Source organism: Marmota marmota, unplaced genomic scaffold (assembly GCF_001458135.2).
Source record: "Marmota marmota marmota unplaced genomic scaffold, marMar, whole genome shotgun sequence".
Lineage (NCBI taxonomy): Eukaryota > Metazoa > Chordata > Mammalia > Rodentia > Sciuridae > Marmota > Marmota marmota.
The window spans coordinates 7,028,485-7,040,699 of NW_026000130.1; the positions used below are offsets into that span (position 1 = coordinate 7,028,485).

The following is a 12,215-nucleotide window of genomic DNA, read 5'->3' on the forward strand; positions in this document are numbered from 1 at the left end:
CTGCAGGCCAGGGTTCCATTATCTCATGGCCAATGTGAAGTTCCATCCTTCAAGGCTTCATCTGGGCAAAGGAATCAGTGTAGTGCTAGCCAGCAGGAGAGACCAGTAAGGTGGTGGGGAGGAGAACTCTGAGCCTTTTAAGTTCTCTGTCCCCATCCCTAAATTCAAGTACCACCTTTCTGGGGTGGGGGGAAGGATCAGGGAAGAGGAGGGTACTGTGCTGGTGCCTGGATCGTAGACACTGACCCCATCTGCCTTGTGCCTATTCCCTTGAGCCTGGGCCAAGCAGAATTTCAACTTGGACCTGGGGAGAGGTGATTCCCTGGAGTTTTAATCTACCTATCATCTAAGTCAGCTCCATCCAGTCTTCTGGATGGCACTCTAGTTTTCTCCCTGAGCTCTACTCTTGCTGTTCTGATTTATCTTTGCAGCCCACATTGAGAATCAGATCTTTTTGATAAGGCTGAGGGAATCATCTGCAACTCAGAGCTCCAACATGTGAAACTACTGGGCAGAAGGAAGGTGTACAAAAATAATTGATACAAGCCAAGCAAAGGAACTCCAAGGTCTAGCTTTTTTAATATATTTTTTAAAGTTGTCAATGGACCTTTTTTTTTTTTAATTTATTGATATGTGATACTAGAATTGAACCCAGGGCCTCACACATGCTAGGCAAGTGCTCTACCACTGAGCCACAACCCCAGCCCGCAAGGTCTAGCTTTTAGTGAGAAGCCTCAGAAGTGGTCAAGTACAAACATAGCAGGAAGAGGCATATGCATTAGAAACTAATTTTATTAACTATGTAGACTGCACAGAAAATGAATTTTTTTGAGAGAGAGAGAAAGAGAGAGAATATTTCAATATTTATTTTTCAGTTTTCAGCGGACACATCTTTGTTTGTATGTGGTGCTGAGGATCGAACACCTGGGCCGCACGCATGCCAGGCGAGCGCGCTACAGCTTGAGCCACATCCCCAGCCCCAGAAAATGAAAATCTGAATTTGTTATTTCATTGATGCACTAAAAATAAATCATCGCACCTCCAACTGTGCTAATTAGTATCTAAGGGTCATGAACTGTAAACTCTGCATGGAACACTGGAAAGCTAGAGATGGAGACTTCCTTTGTACTCCTCTCACTCAACCTATATACACTTTGAAACATAAAGTCATGATCTGGTATTTAGATGGGGAGCAGGGATGACATTCATCCAGTTTATACTTGCAGACACAGCATTTATACAGCTGGCATGCTGGTGGACGTTGTATGTCCCATGTTTGGCATAGGTTATATGAAGTGAACTGCTCCAGAGAATTCTCAGCAAGAATCAAGGTGCAGATTGAGGTCCAAAAAAGTTCCCTGAAATGAAGCTAACCCTATTCTTTTGGTTAGCACAGCAAACTAAAGACAAGTAAGGGTCCAGGTCAACCCAGACTGAGGTCATGATTCTCAGGATATCAGCAGAGTACAGAAAGTTCCAGGCCAGAACAGCTTCCCCCATGTTCCCACCCTTTGCACATGGGTGTAGAGAGCAGAACCTCCAGGCTGGGTGACCCACCCACATATTTTAGCACTGTAAATATATCAAACAGCAGCCCTGAAGATAGGAAACATCCCACATCCATGTTTCCTAGGGTCCCCTCTTTATAAACCTACACTCTGTCCATAATGGACCAGGATGCTGGGGAGTGGAGTAGGGAAGTAAAGAACTCATGTTTGAATGCTGAAGAGCTCCTTGTTTATTTGGCAAGAGGATATGGGAGAAAAAAACTATGAGGTCATAGACAAATCTGCACAAGGGTTCCCAAAGGTGACATCCACTAGGCCTTGACTCTGCCAAGAGTATACTCCGGAAGGGGCAGCCAACTCACAGATGCCCTGGATCCTTTGTGCCAATCATAAAAATGTCATGACGGTCCCTTTCTTTCCAATCTGCCAGGGTTCCAAGGGGCAAAAGCGGATAATTATCCTTTGGGAAACAGAGAAAGGATGTCAGCTCCTTCAAAAAAATTCACTTTGCAAGACACCTACCAGGTGCTCCCTCATCAGCCCATGAATTATTTACCAGCCTGCTCATCCAAGTTAATGATCTTCTCCTGGTCCCAAACAGGATAATGGGACTATCAAGTACAAGATGATGGCTGCACATCAGCATGGCCCACCCAAGAGAGACACAAACCATGGCCTCAGTGGGTATGCTATGTGCTCATTTGAGTCTACCAGTTTGTGGGCTCAGAGGGACAGTCTTCCCTCCTAGATGCAGGCTGCATGGGGTATGCTCAAGGCATCAGGCACTTCTCTTTTCTCAAAGTCTGACTCAGGGTCAGGCACAGGGTGACCATAAAGTCTGTAGAATAACTGAATGTGCCCTTTTCACAGAGATAACAGAAAATTCTTGGTGAAGAGCACCAGGGATGGAGACAGGTTGGCAGGGGATGGGTGGTTGGCAGCAGGTGACAGCCTCAGTTTCCCCATCTGCCAAGTCAGCAAAATTCAGTCATCTGTCTCATGGGATGGCAGGTCTTCACTAAGGGGTCAGGGCTTGAACAGACCAAATGGGATCATGTGTGCTGAGTTCCTGGCACACTGTAGGCATTAATGCATAATTTATTGTTAGAGTTATTCTCTCTCCCCAGTCTAAGAATCTGAACACCCACTAGGAGAAACTGTTCCTCACCAGCCTCCCTGAGTCAACAAGGGCTTCATTTGGAAGGTCCTTTTAAGTTTCTCATGCCCTTAGTTCCTCACAGACATAGGCTTGGCTCTGGAATATTTTTCACTCAGCAGGAAATCTTAACCTTAACACAGTGTTCCAGGTTTGGGGGAAGAGAGGTCGTTTAACCTTCCTCTCTCTGCTCACAGAAGAGGAGGCTAGAAAGTAGAGATGGTTCATTTCTAGTTTTCTCTTGGGTCCCCCACCTGTGAGGGACCCAGAATTGGGCCTAGACATCTAGGCCAAAGTTCTTTCCCTCAATCTCAGGATCCTGAAACAAGATCACTATTTCTGGTTGCACATCACCCCACCAAAGGGATCCTCACTACTGCTACGCACCGGTCCTGGTCCAAGGCCAGCTCCTTAGTGAGGAACTCAAAGAATTGGGCGCTGTGGCCACGGTTATCCTCTGCAGTCCCCACGACGCCAATAGAGGAGACCACCAGCTGGACACAGGGCTCTGTGGTTCCGCCCAGTGCCATGGTCAGACCCGGTCGCACAGTAACGCTCACACGCTGCGAGGGATACAAAAGTTTCACCTGAGTGTAGGGCCGGTGGGGCTGGCGTTAGGCATGGGACCGCGCGAGAGCCAGGACGCAAAGGGTCTGAGGGGTCAAGACACCGGGATGGGCCCTCGAAGGTCAGGCAGGGAACATGCGACAAGGGCAGACCGGGGAAAGAGGGCTGCGGGTTCGTCAGGGGCACGAAAGGTCAAAGGTTGGCCGGCCTATGAAAGTCCCAGGGGAGAAGACTGGTGTATGGGGGGGAGGTCCCTGTGGAGAGGCAGAAGATGGACTGGGCCCGACCCCTAGCTCCCAAGCTCCTAGGGAAACCCGACCCTTGCTCACGTCTTCGGGTTTGCCCAGGATAGCGGCGGTGGCCGCGCAGAGCCTTTTCTCCAGCCCAGCAGGCACGCGGTTGGCAGGCAAGTTGGTGTCCAGCTCAATGAACGGCATATCGGTGGACAGCGAGAGGGACTACAGCGAAGAACGCAGAGTCCAGCTCCGGTTTCCAGTAGCTGAATACGGAGAGGGGGCGGAGCGCCGCAGTAACCAAGCTCCTCATTGGCTGGGCAGAGCCAGTGCTCTCCGATTGGCTTCCAGAGTTCCACCCCATCCCTTCAGTCACATTAGCTGGGCACCAAATTTCCTAATTTACCTCCCAGTAAATTAGGTGTAATCCCACCTTGAACTGGAGGCTGGCCACTCTCGGCCTGCCCACTCCTGGGGGGCGGGGCGCGGCGGCCTGTCGTGATTTTCTCTTTCCTGACTTTGAGTTGTTGCGCTAAACTATTCCTAATCCATGCTTATGATGATACTGCTGGTTATCAGTGACAAGTTCTGCTTCCTCACAGTAGCATATAGAGCAGGGTTTATTTTAAGAAGGGGTAACATAGACTTTTTCAGGGAGGGAAAAGTGGGGCCATAGCTGGTATCCTAATAGGTGAGGTGTTCTGCCCTTTTTATGTCTTAGGCTTCCTCTGTTCTCCTGCCCTCTTCCCCTTCTCCTTCCTGCGTGGGTGACTAGGCCCGGGAATGCTGGTGGGAGGGCCAAAAAGTGGGAAACAGTTGGGCTGAAGGGAGAAGGGCAGGATGAAGCAGCCAAGGACACATTAATTAATAACCTGTGGCTCCCTATAGGGAGGGGCAATTCCTGGGACAGGTTACACTGGCAACAGGCTGGAGGCAGGGGCAAGTTCTTGATAAGGGCAGAGGGAGAGCTCTGAAGGAATTAACATTCAGTCCTTCAGGGGACTGTGAGTCCAACTTCCCGGACTCACTCAAAATTGGCCTCCTTGATCTGACGTGACTTGATTTACCTATCTATGCTGACTGCATGTCTAATTCTGGCTTCACTAATGTGCAGGTCTGAATACTCCCAATACAAACAGGTCTGTAGGGGCCTTTATAGGTTCACTCGACCCTAATAACCATTGCCACACACAGGTTTAACTTTTGTTTTTATTTTTAAACGATTTGCCACCATTTCATAGTCAAAGAATTCACCTTCAATATGGGAATTTGCCCTTCTCTCAGTTTGGTATCCCGGTAACTGAAAGGAAAGTGAGCAAGCAAGAGGCAGGAGATCGAGAAATGAAGGACAGAGACGAGGTAGATATCCACACAAAAGTTTATTTGTCAAGGCTGACAAATAAAGGCCATCCCTCTATAGAGTGGAGAGAGGCACCTGAGATAGTTGGGTGTTCAGCTTTTGTGGGGTAGGGGTTTGGATTGTAGTTATGGCCCTAAGGGATAGATTCAGGTGCCTGCATCAGAGCTAGGTGGGTGGGGAATAGCATGGCTTAGGTCAATGGCACCAAGAGCAGTTCCAGAGTCAAGGGATGGTGTCCTTCTGGGATTGGCTTAGAGTTATGGTATAACGTGGTAGGTCAATAATGGGGGTAGGGGGAGTTCGGGTAAGAGGAAATACAGGAAAGCGAAACTTATTAGATGGTGGTTAATATTTAAGATGGCTGCTCAGATGTTAAATCAAGACCCTGTAGTGGCAAGTGCAGGTGCATTTGAGACTGTGAAAGACCCTTGGGCAAGGGCATCTCCTCCTTTGTTGCCTCTTGTGCGAGTGGTGGCAAAAGTTGTTTAAAACAAGACAATCTGTTCAATCACACATAAGAAATTCTAAGAGTGCATATCAAAGTGGTCTTCGTAGGAAGACATGTGGGCTAAGAGATTGTCATTACCCTGCTAATTCTGTTAGCAGTTTATTTATACAATGACTCAGCTATCAGAGGGTCTGTGTTATAAGAACAAGCAGGCTGTGATGCAGACTTAAACCATGGTAAGTTTGGGAGCTAGAGTTGGGCATAGAGAAGATAGTGGTTGGGATCAGGAATAGGTATGGGGGAACAAGGCTATTGGGGCCAGAAACAGGGCTTTCCTAACGAGGGACTGCCCTCTCTGCAAAGAGGTTCATGAAACAGCCTTGTACCCTGCCTGTCTCCTACAGAGGGAGAGAGACTTAGTAGACCAAGGCCATTCCAGATCAGACTTCTGCACAGGGTCACCCGACATCTATGACATGTGCTAAGCCCAGGGGCCATGGCGCTTGCTCTCTGCCAGGACTGAAGGAGGGAAACATTGGAGCTGAGGATCCCATAAAGTCAGCTGTTCTTCCCTGGGGATGGAGAGGTGAGGGATGTCTCCCTGGAGAAGCAACATGGTGCCAAATGCCAAAGAACAGGAGTAGTATCTGGCAGAGAAGGTGAGGAGGGAACAGCATGAGCCAAAGATAGGAGGCCAAGGTAGGACTAGGACAGGGGTCTGAAATGAATGCAGTTAGGAGGCAGGGAGGCTTATAGGGGTAGGAGAGCAAGATCTTTAATGCAACGTGCAATGACTTATACTTTAACTTCAAGGAAGTGGGGTTACATGGAAAGTTTCCAAAGAAGAGGGATAAGGCCATTTATGTGTTTACTAAAGCTCTCTCCAAAGGTCAGGTAGAAGCCTAATAAAAGTGGCATGGAGACACAAAAGGAATACAAACCTGATACTTGGACAGAACTGTGAACAGACTGTGTGGACATGTCCTGCTTACAGCAAAGGAAACAAGCAGCTTCATCTCTTTATTCTGACAACCCAGCATTTCCCTTGGTAATTTTACTGGCCAGGGCCACTCACTCACTGCAACAAACCCTGCAATGACTGCCTCAGTTTCTCCTTCAAGGCGGGGTCTGCTGGAGGAATGTCCTTGGCCTTCAGGATAACTGCATGGGCTTCCTGGAAGAGGTCCTCTCCTACTGCAGACTCCACACGCTGGCGCCATGCAGCCAACTTGGGTCGGCATTCAAAGACTTGGCAGCCAGCACTGACAGGCTATGGGGAGGAGAAAGTGGGTAGGGGGCTGTGTATAACCAAGCACAAGGCAGCATGACTGCTTTAGGGCTCTCAGATTGAATTTTCCCTCCTTCACTGTGTGTGAGAAATTGGGGGTCCCCCTCCCAGGGCACACTGGGAAGTCCCCCAACATCCCTGCAGTGAGGGCTTATGAAGATTCATTTTACAAATGAGGAGATTGATGCTTAGAGGGTGAAGTGATTCCTCCAGGGTAGGAAATATAAGTGGAGACATTAGCTCCCCACAGGAATTCTCACTATTCACCCTACCCCATGGAACTCACATGCATCAGCTCTGTGATGGCCACCAAGTCAGCCACAGAGATATGGGACCCAGTAAGGAAGGCCTGGTTTCGCAGGAACTTGTCCTCAAGCAGCTGCAGGCATCTATCCAGCTCAGCCAAAGTGGCTGCCAGTGTCTCAGGAGGCACTGGCTGGCCCAGGAACATAGGGAACAACATCTGGGTGGGCCCGCAGGCAGAGAGAAGGTCAGGCTTCACTTAATGCCCATCCTTTTTCCTGCCCTTATCCCATTCAATACCAGTCCCACAGTTTATTTTTTTTCCTCCCCAAGATGTTCCTCCATAAAGCTTTACATGGCTCCTCAACACAGAGCCCTCCCCAGTGCAACAGTCATCTGACCAAATCCCCCCCACCTCTAACTCCAGAATTCTCAAGTAATACGTATGAACACCCTGGGACGTAGTTAGTCCATGTTCATCAACACTGTGACTGGCAGTCTCTGGTATTCCAAAATTTGGTGTTCTAAGGTCTTGTATGTGAATGAAAGTTTTTATTTATTTTCACATTTTTATTGATGCATTATAAATATACATAATTGTGGAATTCATTGCTACATGTTCATTCATACACAAGATATAATAATTTGTCCGATATCTTTCCCCATTATTTCCCCTTTCCCCCCTCTTCTTGCTCCCTGATCCTTTTCGTTTACTCTGCTGATCTCTCTTCAATTGTGAGTGGAGATTCTAAATAGCACCATCACCTAAACATTCTGAGAGGTGTCCTTGTCTCCCATGACTCACCTTCTGCCACATGGCCCTGGTGCAGCAACTCCGCAGGGTGGTGTGTTGCCAGGACAGGTACTCATCCACCCGGGCTCTGGCCTGCAGGTCTTGGGGGTACCAGTGATCGGGGGCCTTGTACTTGCGACTCAGATACAAGAGGATGGCCACACTATGGGAATATGGCAGGGGTAGAGGACATGCCTTGGTCACTCTTCAGCCATTTGGTGGGGCATTTTCACTATCCACATTATGCAGAGCAGGAACGAGAGGCTTAGAGAGGTCAAGTGACTGCCCAGGGTCACACAGCTCTACACTGGGCCATCTCATCATCTGAACAAAGGATGCCAAATGAGAAATAAAATGCCATGGATTTCGGAAGGAGCCAGGGACTCAGAGAAGACTTCCAGGAGGAAAGGGTACCCAGTGAGTCTTGAGGGATTAGAGCAACTTGAATACTATTCCCCACCATATCCAAAGGATGGACAGAGCCACCAAGGGTACCGCCCCTCCCGATTCTCCTGAGACTGGGAGAATTCTCCTAAGTGACATGAGGACATTACTTGCCACCCGGTCTCACCCTTTCCCTACCTGCTCAAAGTTTTTAGCCCCTTCATCCAGGAAACTCTTCCTCACCTCCTCTCATCGGTTTCCCTACTGGGTCTGGTGTGTGCAACCTGACCCCCAGAGCTCATTGTGCCTCCCTGGGTGTTGGACTGTGCCTGAGCCCCAGGCTCTGCAGCCAAGTGGCTGTGAGCATGAATCTGGCTTCAACAAGAAGATACTCTGTGACCTTGGTAAAGGATACCACCACCATTCAGTCACCAACCCTTTGGGCTGACCTTGGCTTCCCATCTTTCCCACTCATGTCCAGCCTTTCTAGAGATCATGCAGTTATTTGACTCTGAAGAGAACTTAGAGTCAATCATTCCCCATGGTGTACCACCACCATGTTGACCTGGGGCCTAGCACCTTATTCCTGTATTTCCTTGGTAGACTTCTCACCCCAGGCAGGGAGATCATTTCACATATAAGAGGAAACATAGCTCTCCTCTGTAGGGAGTGGTGATGTGAATTAAGATGTCAGATTACCTCATGGTTGTGGTGCATTTGCACTGGGATTCCCCTGTACAGGGTTAACATTCCTCTGTGCAAAAGTACAGAGTTACCACCTGTAAGCCCAGTGGCTCAGGAGGCTTAGGCAGGAGGAAGCAAGTTCAAATCTAGCCTCAGCAAAAGCGAGATACTAAGCAACTCAGTGAGACCTTGTCTCTAAATAAAATATGAAATAGGGCTGGGGATGTGGCTCAGTGGTCAAATGCCCCTGAGTTCAATCCCCAGTACCGAAAAAAAAAAAGTGAAGCCAGCTCTAGGTCACTGTTCTCAGTCAGAGTTCAGAGTTCAGTTTTCCACCTGATCCCGCTTTTCTGTCTAAATGTTGTGTGTTTTTCTTAATCTCTCAACCAAAGTCCCTCACCAGTTTCTAAATTAACAGAGCAGGTCGTGGCACACCCCTGCTCAAACCCTCCAATGGTCCCATTCACCTACGGGAAAAGCCCAGGTTTTCCCTCCCCTGCCCTCCCCTTTCCTGCTCTGCCCTTCTCAACACAGCCATATCGAATCCCTGCTGTTTAGCCTGCACCCCAAGCAAGGTCCCACCTAATGACTTTCTCCCTTGCTCTTCCCTCCAACCAGAACACTCTCTATATATACCTTGCATCTGAGGCAACAAGTTCCTGCTCAAATGCCACCCCCTCAGCAGTTCTTCCCTTAACCACCCACTCAAAACTGCACCTTCACCTATTTCCTCCACAGAACCCCCACTTGTTTATGTCATGATTGTCAGTTTCCTCTAGAATGTGAGCACCACAGGGCTTAGACATGTCCTCTGTACAAGGCCAGGGCCTGGATGGTGCCTGATGCTGATGGATGCTTGGTAAATAGCCACTGAGCTCATTGGGTGTTTCCTTAATCTCCCAGGGAAACATCACTCACCCTGAGGATATATGGAAGCAGTGATTGCTTTGAGATACCCAGTGCTGCCACTGTTCCACATTTAGCATTCTCCTTCTTTCTGAGGCATGGATTAGCAGGGAAGAGGCCTGAAAGCAGTCTTGACCTACAATCTTGTGGAAATCCCTGCCCTCTCCCATCTGTTTTCTTATCTGTATCATACAGGGGCAAACAGGTGTTCCATAAGTTCAACAGCCCCTCCTAGCCCTGGACACCTCTGTCTGCTTCTGCCCACACTATACCCTGCAGCTCCACGGGAATTTGGGACACACAAGCTGTGGTCCCAGCCATTAACAGTGAACATAGACAGGCTTGGCTGAGTGGCCCCACAGGCTTGGTCACAGGCCAGGGATCCATTACCTTTCAGCTAATGTGAAGTCCCCGTCCTTTAGGGCTGGCACCTTCCTCAGGGGGTTCACCTGACCAAAGGAATCAGTGTAGTGCTGACCTGCAGGAGAGACCAGTGAGGTAAATGTGGATAACTCCAAGTCTTCTGAAGTCTCTGGCTGCCCCCACCTCTAAATTCAGGTACCAGCTTTTGGGAGCATAGAGGAAGAGGTGAACACTGTGCTTGTCTCTGGATCATAAATCACTCCACCCTCCCTGTGCCCACACAAATGGAGCCTGGGCCAAGCAGAATTTCAACTTGGGCCCCAGGAGAGGGTGATATTCTAGAAGCATAATCCACCTGACACCTCAGCCAGCTCCATCCATGTCAGGCACTCTAGTCCCCTCTCTGAGCTCTACTTTTTCCCTTCTGATTTCTCTTCCTACCCTGGGGAAAAGGTGGGGGATCAAGCCCTTCAAACCAGGCTGGGTGACCTGTTCACAATCCCAGAGCTTCAGCCACTCTCATTCCCATCTGTCCATCCAGGAACACGGACCCCATTCAGCCACTTAGCCTTTAACAGCTCAGCACTTCTTTCTTTCCCGTGCCAAACCCTCAAAACTCCCTTCTCAAGATGGGTTCCCAAGCTGGGGTTGTAGCTCAGTGGTAGAATGCTTGCCTCATATGTATGCCTGGGTTCGATCCTCAGAACCATATAAAAATATATAAGCTAAATAAAGGTATTGTGTCCATCTACAATAAAAAATATTTTAAAAAATGGGCTTCCAAGTCTGAATCACTTCCACAGACCCTATATCCAAGCCCAGGCTAATGCTGGAGGGTACATTAAGTGCCCAGTTAGTATGTATGGAGTCAGGGGGCCTCCACCAAGCCAGCCTTCAGCTGATCATAGACTTACCTATGGGCGTCTTTTTCCTTACACTGAATGGACACATTTCCCTGCCCACTCTACCTCCAGAAACTACCTGTACCCACACTATGTCCCATAGCAGTTGGCTCACGCTGGGCCAATGGGAGGGCTCAGCTGAGCAGGGGCCTTCACCTGGGCTGGTTACCTCTTGCCTCCTTTACTAGATTCTGCTGCAGCTGTTTTCCCCGGTCAGTCAGACCAGCAACACTGCTTCTAAGGTAAGAGTGCTGGCCTTCCCTACTGTCCTGCCACAGGCCTCAGAGCCCTGCCAGTGGGTGGAAACCACCAGGGACAGGAGCAAGTCATTAGCAAGGGGAAAAAAAAAAAAAAAGCCGAAGAATGGCAAGGAAGACATGAAAGTAGAAGAGAACTATATGGGGTAGATAGGAGCAAAGAGAAGACCTCCAAGTGGGGGCCATCTCCTGCCGGAGGATGCAGAAACGTAACAGATGGGGACAACTTCATCTTGGAAACGAAGAGGTATTTCGATCTTTTTCTCCAATCCTAGAGGTGAGGACAGTCTGGCTCTTTCTCCACTTGCCTCTTCTATTCAAGGACTGCCTTCTCCCTTTTATTCTATGTTTTGAAGAATGTCTTGTATTCACTAGGCAAAGATTAGGGTTCTTAAAAATACACAATTGACAACTGATGCAAAGGCTTCCACACTGGAGAGGCTGGGCTTCCCTCTAGTTTGTACACCTGACCACGAAGCGACGCCTACAGGGAGAGGACCGCCTGCACACCCAGCCCATACTCCCCAGCCTGCCTACCCAGCCCACCTTTGAGCAGTTCCACGGTGCGCAGCTGGAAGGGGATGCCGTTCTTCTTGGCGAAGATGTAGACAGCGCGGCAGGGCTGGGACATCAGGTCCAGATAGAGTTCCAGGCCCATGGCGAGGTCGGCAGTGGGTCGGCTGGGGAAGTGGCGTGCAGATATACGGGTCTGGCGAGGAGGCCAAGGACAGGAGCCGTAACCGGAACTTTGGGCAGGAATGGCTGAACACCTACTCCACAGAGCTCAACCAACTGGGAACCTGGCCCGATCACGCCCTCCCCGCTCATTGGAGGGCTCAAGAAACTTAGGGCCAATCAGTGGCGTCCCCACTGTCTTGCCCCTCCACCCCCGCTCAGAGAATCTGGGCTGAAAGATTTCTTCCCAGTTGGAGAGGGCTCAGACAGGCGGGTCTAGGTACTGACCATCTCGGGTCTCGCTGCCAGGTCAGACACCATCCCTGGACTCAAAATCCATCTTTGTCAGATGGAGCAGAGAGAGAGAGGTGATCATAGACTTACCTTGGACACTTCCAACATAGACCCTCAGTGAATTTAGGATGGAAAGATTGTGCTGTCTGCTGTC

At 49.3% G+C, this 12,215-nt stretch overlaps 2 protein-coding genes across 2 annotated transcripts; both read right to left on the bottom strand.

Moving 5' to 3' along the window:
* Nucleotides 1-1,714: 1,714 nt before the first annotated feature.
* On the bottom strand, nucleotides 1,715-3,725 carry LOC107154663 (D-dopachrome decarboxylase). The gene is made up of 3 exons (XM_015500327.2): nucleotides 3,561-3,725; nucleotides 3,052-3,227; nucleotides 1,715-1,968 (listed from the first exon to the last, which is right to left on the bottom strand). The coding sequence occupies exons 1-3, from the start codon at nucleotides 3,666-3,668 to the stop codon at nucleotides 1,896-1,898; spliced, it is 357 nt and encodes a 118-aa protein (XP_015355813.1). The 5' UTR covers nucleotides 3,669-3,725; the 3' UTR covers nucleotides 1,715-1,895.
* A 930-nt stretch (nucleotides 3,726-4,655) lies between these two features.
* On the bottom strand, nucleotides 4,656-12,053 carry LOC107154664 (glutathione S-transferase theta-3). Its single transcript, XM_015500328.2, has 5 exons — nucleotides 11,639-12,053; nucleotides 9,961-10,048; nucleotides 7,609-7,759; nucleotides 6,847-7,023; nucleotides 4,656-6,542 (listed from the first exon to the last, which is right to left on the bottom strand). Exons 1-5 carry the CDS (start codon nucleotides 11,748-11,750, stop codon nucleotides 6,348-6,350), a joined length of 723 nt encoding a protein of 240 aa, XP_015355814.1. The 5' UTR covers nucleotides 11,751-12,053; the 3' UTR covers nucleotides 4,656-6,347.
* Between the last annotated feature and the right edge of the window lie 162 nt (nucleotides 12,054-12,215).

Bases quoted from the DNA above. Each gene is read 5' to 3' on its own strand.
- LOC107154663 (XM_015500327.2), bottom strand. From the start codon at position 3,668: ATGCCGTTCATTGAGCTGGACACCAACTTGCCTGCCAACCGCGTGCCT. The intron at 3,228-3,560 runs GTGAGCAAGGGT...TATCCCTCGCAG, and splicing joins TCCTGGGCAAACCCGAAGAC to CGTGTGAGCGTTACTGTGCG. The intron at 1,969-3,051 runs GTGCGTAGCAGT...TGTTTCCCAAAG, and splicing joins CTGGCCTTGGACCAGGACCG to GATAATTATCCGCTTTTGCC.
- LOC107154664 (XM_015500328.2), bottom strand. From the start codon at position 11,750: ATGGGCCTGGAACTCTATCTGGACCTGATGTCCCAGCCCTGCCGCGCT. The intron at 10,049-11,638 runs GTGGGCTGGGTA...TCTCTCCTGCAG, and splicing joins CACCGTGGAACTGCTCAAAG to GTCAGCACTACACTGATTCC. The intron at 7,024-7,608 runs GTGAGTCATGGG...GGGCCCACCCAG, and splicing joins CCAGGGCCATGTGGCAGAAG to ATGTTGTTCCCTATGTTCCT.